Source organism: Dermacentor silvarum, chromosome 5, assembly GCF_013339745.2.
Source record: "Dermacentor silvarum isolate Dsil-2018 chromosome 5, BIME_Dsil_1.4, whole genome shotgun sequence".
NCBI classification, from domain to species: Eukaryota; Metazoa; Arthropoda; class Arachnida; order Ixodida; family Ixodidae; genus Dermacentor; species Dermacentor silvarum.
Window position 1 is genome coordinate 27,600,654 of NC_051158.1, and position 12,081 is coordinate 27,612,734.

General features: G+C 47.4%; 2 protein-coding genes across 2 annotated transcripts in view; both read right to left on the reverse strand.

The window, feature by feature from the left end:
• LOC119453144 (zinc finger protein 425-like) overlaps positions 1-12,081 on the reverse strand; it is a 204,268-nt gene that overhangs the window by 183,609 nt on the left and 8,578 nt on the right. The window lies entirely within an intron of this gene.
• Positions 1-12,081, reverse strand: part of LOC119453142 (zinc finger protein 709-like) — a 193,547-nt gene that overhangs the window by 176,446 nt on the left and 5,020 nt on the right. The window contains exon 3 of the mRNA XM_049667594.1: positions 4,490-5,044. Within this exon, the coding sequence (XP_049523551.1) occupies positions 4,490-5,044 (555 nt within the window). The remainder of the gene's footprint in view (positions 1-4,489; positions 5,045-12,081) is intronic.

A 12,081-nucleotide genomic window follows, 5' to 3' on the forward strand; every position in this document is an offset into this window, starting at 1 on the left:
CACGAAATGCGTATCTTGCAACCGGCTGCAAGGGGAACTGGCCACTCAAATCTCACACGCGAAAGGAAGAAAGCGGGAAGGCAGCAAAGTTTCGTATGACTCTTTGCTGCAAGCCTTTTTGTTTTTGGAAGCTATAAAATATAGCACGGACATTTGGTGACCTACATCAAGTTATGCTCCCACAAGGGCCCAGCGTACTTTAAGAAGTGCACTATCATAGCAGTTCTAAGAATAAAGTGCTACTAACGAAACTTTTACACTGTATTTACAGTGCGAAAATATAATCTCACACAAGAAAATCAACAAGACGTAATTGGTAGATCTTACTTCGGCCTTAATGGGATAAGTGTGAACGAAAAATCAAGGTACTACTGTGTAAAGTCGCTCCAACATCACAATCTGGTTGGCCTGTTAGCAACAGAAAGTGGTCTACTAAGGACATCACATTCGGCACATTTTTCCTCATACCCAAGTATGGGGTCTAATTGCATGTGGTTTGTTGGCGAAGTGTAGCCGTGTACCGCAGCGAGTGATAATGTTATTGCAAATGTGCTCCACCGATGATCGAACTTTGAGAATGTAGGCAAGCATGTGTTGCAGTCCAAGGTCGGCTCATTACTCTCCGAGTACAAGCTGCGAATGGCGATGTCCTGTAGGCACCGGTTGCTAGGTGTAGCCCTTGATTATGAACTGGATCTAATTGCCGGAGGTACGACTGTCTGGCTGAGCCATAAATTATGCAACCAGAGTCTATGTTACTGCGTACTAAGCAACGACAGATGCATAGAAGACATTTGCGGTAAGTGCCCCAGTGCTTCCGGGACAGGATTTAGAGAACATTAAGTGCCTTGCTTGCATTAACCTTCACACTATTTATGCGCGCTAGGAATTTCAGCATCTTATCGAATAAAACTCCTAAAATCTTGTGGTCCTGTTCGACTGGCAGTATGGCTTTATGTAGCCTCAAGATACAGTCCGGTTGTAAGCCCTCTTTTGGCGAAAAAGCCACAGCAGCAGTTTTTTCAGCGGAGAAACGAAAGACATTTTTATTTGTCCATTGTGTCAACTGATTTAAAGTGATCTGAATTGTTCGCAAGTTACCATGTGCAATGCCAGCACGCAACTTGGAGATCCTCAACATATAAAGAATGCATTATAGCAGATTGCATATTTCTGTATCTGGAGTTCATTTTCACCACGTATGGTGTTGTACGTAGAATACAACCCTGCGGCATGCCGTTTTCCTGGACGAATATGCATGAAAGCACTGTCCCCAGACGCACCTGAAATGTTCGATTGGACATAAAGTCCACTGGACACCTCAGCATCTTGCCACGAATCCCAAGGTGTGCAACATCTTCCAATATACCAAATCTACATGTAGCATCGTAGGCTTTATCCAAGTAAAAAAAAATTGTGACACAGTGTTGTTTGTGCACAAGGGCACTGCATATTCATGTCCTAATCGAACAAGGTGATCAGTTGTTGAACCCTTTTTACACCCGCAATGAAAAATGTTTAACAGGTTTTGTGTATGAAGGGTAAATGTTAGTATGGCGTTCAGAATATTTTCATAGGATTTTGTCAAACCAAGAACTAATTTAGAACACATGCTCTGGGGATGGCGCTCGTTACAGAGAGGCCCGCATTACTGCACCGAAGAAGAGTGGAGCTCTGCGCTACGGAGCTCCAACCTTTCACGTCACATATGGGCTGTCCAGAGAACCCATGATGCTGGGGTGAGGCTTGGCCTTCACGTCCCAATGTGGAGCGGCCCGCGGCTTCATCACTTCCCTGAAAAGGGGGCATCGGAGCCCCTCAGGACCATCAATGAAGTTCCTTGTCTGTCTGTCTGACAGCTAGTGAGAGCGATAGCGCACTAGCTGCTGGGGGATGTTGGGAATTTTCCAGCCTTTAGGCACGGTACTATTACTGCGTGTTTCCCATGCATTCGGCATTACTACTATTTCCCAAATCATGTTAAAAAATTACATAAGAGCCTCTACTACGCTCGTGATAAATGAGCAAGCATTCAATATTGGACACAGTCAAGACCCGCAGCTGTTTTTTTTTTGCCAGCAGGAAGTACTTTGTTCACTTTAATTCTGGCAGTGTCAGGGGAGCGTATAAGGTTCACTTAAGGCAGAGGTAGTTGGTAATTTGTTTTTCAGCTAATTTTTTTGTATGACAGGAACCTACAGTGCGGTCCACTTATAATGATATCAAGAACGAAAATTCCAATTGTTATAACTGACCATTGCTACATCTGGACTGCCGTAAAAAAAAGCTGCCAAACATACCCTTGTAGCTCCGAAACCAAGTTTGCCACTTGCAATAAAAAATGAACGTTATAGAAAGTAGGCTGTGAAAAATAAAATGTTTATTATACCTCTAAACAGCATGTCAAGCATTAGGCGCTCTGAAATAGTTAGAAATCTTCACTGACTTTCGCAGAAGTTTCAGGTTCACAACTATGTTTCGCTATTGTCTTTTTTTTTTCCTTTTCTCTTCTATTGACGCTTGCACGATCCCCGGCGACGCGGATGCGAAGCAGCTGGCGCCATCTTGTAGCACACTGTGCCAACTTGTAATGCTCTCAGTGGCTTTTGCAATCGGCAACTAATCAATATTCAATTTTGATTCTGACACCGTTCAATTCGTATTTGATTCGGTCTCAAAAATTGCTATATGCACACCCGCATTACAAGTTACACACATTACGCGGAGCGCTTAAATGTAACACTTAATCATCTGAAGGACCTACGCTAACGACACGGTGCTGTTATACAATATTGTCAAAATCGGGCTAGGGTCCCTTTCATACATTTCCGGACATTAGGATCCTTCGCCACCAGTGTTCCGTAAATCGCCAAACAGCAAAAGGGTTGCGGTTGCTAAATATTATGTGAACAAGAAAATGTGCGAGGCCCACACGATTGAGAGCAGTAGGCATTCGCCACGGCTGTTTCCGCCACTATGCGCATCCACCTGTACCAAGTGAAAATGATAGCACGCACTTAGTTTCCTATTCTGAAACCAGCAAATCTCGTCGGTCGTCGCACGTTGCATCCACAGTCATCGCAGCCAACGCTATTGCGATAAGCATGTTCACCTATACGTTTCACAGCACCTGTGGCATAGTGTCGTTGGAAACTTAATGCACGCATTTAATAGGCAATAAAACAAATCCACTGGTGTTCCCTGGTGGAGGCGGTGGAAAGTGAGAGTCATGTTTCGCGGTGGTGGGATCGCATTCCGGCATCACCCACCAGCTCGATTTCATTTCGGTTTCCCGTCACCATATTTAATCCAATGACAAGACACATAAAAACCCAGAAAAAAACTTTATTTTCGAACTAAATATGCAAAGCACACCAAAAATAAGCATAATCTACAAAAAAAAAAGACATTTTGCATAGGTTTTTCAGCAATAGGAGGAGAACCCCAGGCAGCAAACTGGAAGTGGGCTTCTCTCAAAGTCCCCTAAGGCTCCGTTTTTAATTTTTATAGACAGCTCTCATCATGTGTGAACCATAGGTGTACATTTCATTTCCTTTACATCACATGTGTGACACCACCGCAGTTGGTGCTGTCCCACATGTGAGGTTGGATATCTTGCGTCGGCCTGTTTTCTCTGACCTTCCTTTCAAAAGAGAGCGAGTCCCGTGCCAAACTTCTTCCCCGTCCATGTTCTTGCTTTAAACTAACAAATGACGCTTGCTGTGTCAGTTAAGAGCATATGAGGACACTTGTGCTACCTGTAGAACACCCGGTAGCATGCTCCATGTCTATAGATTTTTAATTGAAAATTGAAGTAGTTCAACATGCCTATTGACACTCTACAGTACCATGGTGCAGTGTTCTCGTATGTCTGCTCAAGTAATCAGCCCATGCAAAGGACTTGGAGCAGACAGCGCAATGGTATGTGTGGTCACCTGTACAAAAGCTCAGGTGTTGATTCCTGGCACTCTTCAGTGAGAATTTCTGAGTGCATGAAAGGCACTGAAATGGATTCTCGCCTGTGTGCGTGTGCAGGTGTGCCGCCATGCTGGGCTTGCGCAAGAAGCACCGAGGGAATCTAGATATTGAAATGGCTTCTGGTCTGTGTCGGTTCACAGGTGTTTCTTCATGCTGGACTTATACATGAAACATTGAGGGCTTCTGACCTGTGTGGGTGCGCCGGTGAGTTAGCAGGTGGGTCTTTCGTGAGAAGCTCCACACTAAAATGGCTTCTTGTCTGTGTGGGTTTGTAGGTGTCTCTTCATGCTGGACTTGCGCGAGAAGCTTTGAGGGCATGAAGGGCACTGCCATGGTTTATCATCTGTGTGGATGCGCAGGTGAACGTTCATGGTGGACTTACGCGAGAAGCTTTGAGGGCACGAAGGGCACTGAAATGGCTTCTCACCTGTGTGGCTGCGCAGGTGGTCTTTCAAGTGGGTTTTTCGTGAGAAGCCCTGAAGGCATGAAGGGCACTGAAATGGCTTCTCACCTGTGTGGGTGCACAGGTGGATTTTCAGGTGGGCCTTTCGTGTGAAGCGCTGAATGCATGAAGGGCACTGTAATGGCTTCTTGTCTTTGTGGGCTCGTAGGTGTCTATTCATGCTGGACTTACATGAGAAGCTTTGAGGGCATGAAGGGCACTGAAATGGCTTCTCGCCTTTGTGGGTGCTCAGGTGGTCTTTCAGGTGGGTCGTTTGTGAGAAGGTCCGAAGGCACAAAGGGCACTGAAATGCCTTCTCAACTGTGTGGGTGTGCAGGTGGTCTTTCAAGTGGGTTTTTCGTGAGAATCTCCGAAGGCATGAAGGGCACTGAAATGGCCGCTCTCCTATGTGGACGCACAAGTGCCTCTTCAGGGTGGCTTTTCTTGAGAAGCTCTGAGGGCACAAATGGCAATTAAACAGACGCTCGCTAGTATGGACCCTGGCATGTGCTTCTGAGCGAAACAGTTTATCAGGCTCATAGTCACAGAGATGATCTAGGTGGAGGTATCCCTGCTGTGAATTGTCCCCGCTGGTTGTTGATGTGGAAATAGAAGGCCTTGATGCTGCACAAATGAAACAAAAGTAGTACAGCTGAACCCACGTATAACAATATTCAAGTGCCAAGAAAATTTCATTGTTATAACCGGGTTGCATGAAAAAAAATCAAAATAAAAGAATGGCATGGCTGTTGCAAGAAAGTTATAATGGTGGAGAGGCCAGTGCCCCCCCACCACCTTCCTTCCATCCGGCTGCCGACTGTGTTGACTCGACTGTTCAACTCTCCTTGGCCCACACTCCGATAACGTGTAACAAGCCGCGGCTGTCGGCGTTCAATAATGGCACACCTATAACAACTGCAAAGCGGGGTCACGGGCGGCAAGTGATATGTAAGCTCCGCCGAGGCATCGCTTTGGTGGCCTCAAAAGGAGAGTTTTAAAAAATGCGAGAAGGTTGCCACAGCAGCCCCTCAGCTTGAGAAGTCCAGAAGAAACGCTGGGGCGATAACGCCACAAGCACCTCATCATGTACTTGTCACTGGCTTGCACGAGAAAACCTTACGTCCGTCAGCTTTGCGTGCTTTACGCGAAGCTTGCCGACAGCCTTCTCCAAGGCGTCCCGGTGCTCCACGTAGTGCAGAAGAAGGTCTCTTGCAAAAAGTCCACTTGTGTTTCCGAGGATGGTGCGGTGTAGAGCTATGGGTACAGCCCATTCTTTTTCGGAGGGGTGGAAGGGTGACGGGAGAGACGTGCGCGAGGCTGGCAATGTGGTGAAGGCTGGAAAACAGCGCAGCAGCATGTGGCCGGCTCGAATTTCTTTTTTTTCCCTTTTTTTTCAAGGATTTCACATGCCATTACTTTTCGACATGGACACCCAGTGGCCAGACTACATCGTTATAACTGATAATGAGGCCTGGGGGCGTTGTAGCTAACGGGCTATTTCACCACAGGAAACATTGTATATCATTATCGTTATAAGTGGGTTCGACTGTACTATGAAATCTGCAAGAAGAACCGATACTAAAGTTAATGATAAGCTTCCTTTTCTTTTGATTTGGGATGTGTTGAGGGTGACTTCAGGTATAATAGAACAATTGATGCCTAGTGGTCGTGTTTGATTTTCTCAATATTTCTGCATGTAACAAAAGAGCGCATAATCAAAGCGCGCCGTGTGTCACGCAAGCCAGCGAAAGAAGCAAGCCGGCCCAGCGGCAAATTCAACAGAGGGGGAGAGCGCATACGCCTCAAACAGCCGACACAACCAACGGAGTCTAGAAGCATCTGCAAGTCACGCGAAGGTCATGGTAACAAGCGAGTGAGAACGCGCACACTGAAACACCCTCTCAGACCCTCTTACCTGGCAAGTCGAGAGAGAGAGAGAGAGTACAACAGCGCGCGTCAACGAATTAATCATCACCCCCCTCGACAACGCTCCGACGGCGGCAATCGAAGTTGCGAGAATGAACTAGAAGATTCCCATGCTTTGGCCATATTATGGGAGCACGACTCTGATAGGAAGGTTCGAGGACGCCTGTGAAGGCTATATAAACGTGTTGGACTCTTAGTGCTTGTCGTTAATTGTTTTCCTTTGTTTTGTGAATACCCATCTGAATTGTATGCTGATGTGTCTAGCCTGAGTGTGCAAGTGCGTGTGTAACTGCCGTGTGTGAAGAATATATTTTGTTGTGTTTTGACAACTCTGGGCTCTGACTCGGTCCTTGGACAGCAACCGGCGTTCGCTGGCACACCAAAGGTCCCATTATTAATTGCCCTTGCTTTCGTGGGATTATTTTCGGAAGCTGATAAGTCGGCTTTGGAATTTTGTGCGGCGTTGGCGCCTTGTTCACGGGGTGTGTGACACGGCATCTGAATGCTTCATGACTGTTTGTGAAGTCCACACGTATAAATTATATTTCAAAATAGTAAAAAATGACGAAGTGAGAGAACTGGAGTGTTTGAAATTTTTTATGGATTTCTATGACCCTTAGAGGACAGTGTCAAAAAGCTTCGACCCAGCTTGCTCTCCGATCCTCTATCAGCACTCGAGGTTTGAAGGCCATGTTTGGCATTTGCAAAACGTATGATTTTCTGGCATGATTTTATATAGGACACTTTTACTGCCCATTTTCTTAAAACTTACATTGTCTCTTTTTTTTACATTTCGGACCCAGCCATCACTAAATTTAAAGCCCCCAATGTCCAACTGAAGCGTCAGAATTTCTGACTTGGCAGACATTCTTCTGTCGGGATCCAGCAGATCTCTCGGTGGCTTCAAAAATCTACACCATGTTGTTTATGGAGTCTTATATTGTCTGCTTCGAGATTTCAAATTCCTTTGTGACGTCCACTTTCAATCGGCCACTTTGCACTTGCCAGATAATGGTGGCCTTATATTCAATCGTCAATCTGCTATAATTTTCTCACTTCGAAGAATTTATTGAAGTGGAGGCGGACGACGAAGACAGTGTCAGTGCCATCCGTAGCAGCTGCCGATGAAACCACTGCAGACGATCGCTTGTTGAAGCAGCTGAGCCTAGCGTCGCGGCATGCAGCGTGGGCCAGCTCACGCTTCATATAGTTTTGTCCATCGAAGCCACCGCCGTGACAATGTCAAGAGGGGCACCTCGTGGCTACACTCGGATATCGCCAGCGCACAAGGAGAAAGCGCGGAAACATGCACACTTGCAGTCACAAAGGGACGCGCTGGCGTGCAAGCATTGGTCTCGACAATCGGCACGGGCCGCCAGAAGGTGGGGAGGGCCGTTTCACCACGCGGTCGTGTGCCCCGCAATATTTTGTGGCCGAGTGTACAACTGACCGTATGCGACTGACAAGTGTCGACAGCAGTGACAGCGTGAAGCCTCGTGGGAGGGTGCAGCAAGCGGTGCCTGCTATCGATGCTGTATCAAAAACAGAAGCTCTGAAATGACATGCGAGATGCGTGCAACGGGGGTTTGAGGCTGCAGAAAACTCACATGGCGGCGATGTTTACATTTTCGGTAGCTCTTCACTTGCGATTGAGAGAAAAAGTCCACAAAATCGAATGAGAAGAGTTTGAAACATGCGAAATTTTGGTTGTTATAGATTGAGTCTGTGGAGCGCGTTGTGATACCATGGCAGAGTCCGAATATGTGGGTAGGTCCGGAAAATCGGGTGTCCGAAAAAAATCAGCCAGCGACTATATTATTATTACGCTGTGACAAAGAACATATTTGAATTCCACTTAGTGCCAGTAAACATCACGTAAACATTTTGGAAATCTGATGCTGCAATTACCAAGAAGAGGCTGGGCCTTGGTCAGGTGTTGTAAAATACCTTTAGCACAGTCTTCCTGTGTTTGCCATGTATACTGTGAACCAAAATAAAAAAAATTGTCTTGTTTGCAGTTGTTATAATGGAGAAAGCCTCATCACCATTTTTCCGTACTGTGGCCAACACGGCAACTTTGCAAAATTTGTGCAAACATGTGTTAATACTGCTAGGGGTGCACAAATAACATCTCCTCGCTTGACTTTATTACAGCATTTGCAAACAATGCGATCAAATCAATGGAAGCGTACAGCGGGATAGTGGCAGTCCACCATTTGGTTTCGGTGAATAGAAATACTAACAGTGTAACGGTCGATTTTCACTGGAAGCTTTGTTGCGCAACGGCTACCCTGTTGACAGTGAACTTGAAGACACTATGGTAGAATTTCTCTGCGAGCACCAAGCACGAGTTCTACTGAAAGGCTTGAGCTTTCGCATTAGCAAAAGGTTTAGCACATTGTAACAGGAACGCTGCAGAACAACAACTACCCACTGCGATAAATCACCAGTAGAGAAGAGGTCTTTTTCTTCTTTCTAGAGCTTTAAGTGTTCTGATTATGAGTTCTGATGAACCAGTTCTGATTATGAGGCATGCCGTAGTGGAGGGCTCTGGATTAATTTTGTCCACGTAGTGTTCTTTAATGTGCACTATAATGCAAGCACACAGGCGTTTTTGCATTTCACCTCCATTGAAATGCGGCGGCCGCGGCCGAGATTCGATCCTGCAACCTCATGCTCAGCAGCGCAACGCCTTAGCTAACTGAGCCACCGTGACAGGTGGTACAGAAGAGGTCTCGTCAGCCACTGTGGTCTGCAAACACTGGGCAAAGAAACCTGAAGTCGCTATCGACAGGAGACGATCAAAACGAGTGCATGGACAGCAATCACTTGAAGACAATTACAGGTCGACTGAAGGGATAGCTGGCGTGCACCTCAGGTGCCCGGTACATGCTGCTCATTGCCTGATGACAGTGTTGCACATGCCTAGAGCTGCTTAGACCTGTGCTGTGGGATGTCGTGACTCAAAGGTGTCCCATAACAAGAATCCTGACAGTTCCCATGCAGTTCTCGCCTCTCTCAATGAATGAGCAGATTGATAAAACACAAAGCATGTTTTGTAGTTAACTGCATTAAAGAATTCTCTTTGAATTTTATTCACCTGAGACACAGCTGTCGACTTACACTCAGCGTTGATCTGTATCCACATTTTTACATTAATATACTGGTTTAGGCATAACTAAGAGAGCCACTGGGTTTAACGCTATCGTAAAGCCACGCAAGGGCTACAACAGCACCAGAGCAAGAGGGCTCTGGATTAAGCTCTACCAGCTAAGATGCTTCAATGTGCCAAGTAGAGCAGTGTTTTTGCATTTTGCCCCAATCAGAATGCAGACAAGAAGCACAAACCAGCTAATACATACCTGCCAACCTTGCAACATGAAAATTCGGGAGACCGTCGCGCGAGGGGGAGGGGTAAAAACATTTCACCCCCCCCCAACAAAAATGTTGCCGCCGTGCGAAACGGCGCACATGGTACAGAGTCCATACTTGTCATGACTCCGAAAAGTGACAAAGCACAGAAACTCGGTGTATGAGCTCAGAAATACTTGCACGACCGTATTTTCCGGTGTATGAGATGCATTTTTTTCTTCTGAATTTTCCATTGGTGTGTCTTATATAATGGTGCGACATATGTACCATGTTTATTTTTTTTTTTTCGGGAAAACTGCCGTCAAAATCGCATGCGCTGTTATGGCCACGCGAAGCACACTGGTTGACTTAACTGCTCCGGCTTCTGTGCGCGATATCGAGGTGCCGGGTTCTTTTTGTGATCGAGTTCCCGAGCGCCGTGTGAGAAGGACGGAGCAGCAACACAAGCGGCGACAGGACGACCGCGTGTCGACCGACCCCGAAGTCGTCGCATCTACAGATCACTATCGAGATACACCATGCACCGCTGCGCAAAAAACGCAGTTGCTAACGGAGTACAAGCCCCCCGCCTCCCCCTCTTACCTTCCATGCTAGCGCACCTTCCCGCTTTCTTCCTTTGTGCGCGATTCGGGTCACCATCACAGACTTTCACTCGCACATACAGCATACGGTGCGCGGGGACAATGTTATCACCCTTGGACTTTCTACAGAACATCGCGGCAGCCACGACGGCAGAAATGTGCCTGGGGTGGAAATATATGGCACTCATACGCTTGCGCGTGACCCGCGTTCACCGAGTGAAAAGTCACTGTAAATTTTTTTTAAATATCACTTACCCACCGAACAGCTGCGTCTTATACACCGGTGCGACTTATATACATCTTTTTCTGGAAAAACTGCCGTTTTGAGGGGGGTGCGCCTTATACAAAGGTGTGCGTTATAGGCCGGAAAATACGGCACTTATTCTTGGCTTTTGAAATTGCCATCGATAGTTCCAACTAAACTCAGGGAAACAAAGAGTATTTCGGCATTCGCACTTCACTCGACAACCTGACAAAGCCAACTGAAGCCTAGCGCACTCACGGTCATACAGTCGAATCTCGTTAATTCGAACACGCTTAATTCGAACTTCCATTTAATTAGAACTAACGCTGTGGTTCTGTCAAAGTTATGTGTATTCCAATAGGCGAAAACGCTCGGTATTTCGAACGCGAAAGCATTTGCGACGGTTAATTCGAACATAACTGCTCACCGACAATGCTCTCAGCAGCACGCCAAATCACATGGTGGTGCCTCCGACCGGCATTGCTCCGACACCGCCATAAAGCAAAAGCTGAGGAGAGACCTCTCAACGCCGCGCGGAGGTATAAAAAAGAAAGAAAAAAATACCGCGGCGAAAATTTCACTCTCTCAAATGGCAAGGTCGCTGTTTCTGCATCGCGCTGGTGCCGGAACACGCGTGTACGTGCCGACGTCTCAGCCAATGCTGCGGCTGCGGCGCAGGAGGGAAGCAACGCGGAGGCCCAGTCCGGCCAACGCTCGCTTCAACGGCAGAAAACTAAACTTCGGGGAGCGGGCTAAGCTGGCGGGAGCGGTGGTAGGCGGCGGCGCCAGCACGACGGTGGGCGTGCTCGCAGACAGTCGAAGGTGACGGAGCTATGAGGGAGTTGAGAGGGAGGGCGAGGGGAGCCACCGAAGCGACAAGGTTGCCGAGGCCTAATTCGCTTCCCTGCCGCCCTCCTCTCTCACCAACAACGATCTCCGCTCGCGCGCGTCGCCATGCCGGCGCCGCCCGCTCCCCGAAGTTTCGTTCACTGCCGTTATTGAGATGCGAGAGAGAGAGAGAGAGATTGTGGTTGTGAAGAGGAAGAGGCGCTATCCGGATGCAAGCATTGGCTGGCGTGGGCAGTTTCGTGGCCCTCGCTCGCTATGTGCTTGCGCGGCGCGATATTTCACGACTCGCACTGTTCGTACGTAGCACTATGGTGCACTAATACGTCAAAGATAAGTCCTTTTAATTCGAAGTTCTTTTTATTGGAAGAAATTTTCGGGCCCCTACAAGTTCGAATTATCGAGATTCGACTGTATAACGACTTAATTGCTAAAAACGCTCGACCTAGCCTGAGACGAGCAAACCGGAAAATCCAATATGGCAGTGCCCGTCGGCTGCTCGTGTCCGTGGTGGTGCCGGCGGCCGCTACCACGTTCACGGTGCATGCTGATGGCGAACTGCTCCTGCGCCGCTTGTTTGCATGGTTATATTACAGGCTGTAAAGAAAAAAAAAAAGTGGCCGCCACTTTTCGGGAGATCTGAGGTCGCGTCCGTACGATCGGGACATGCGAGAAAAATTTGGGAGGCTCCC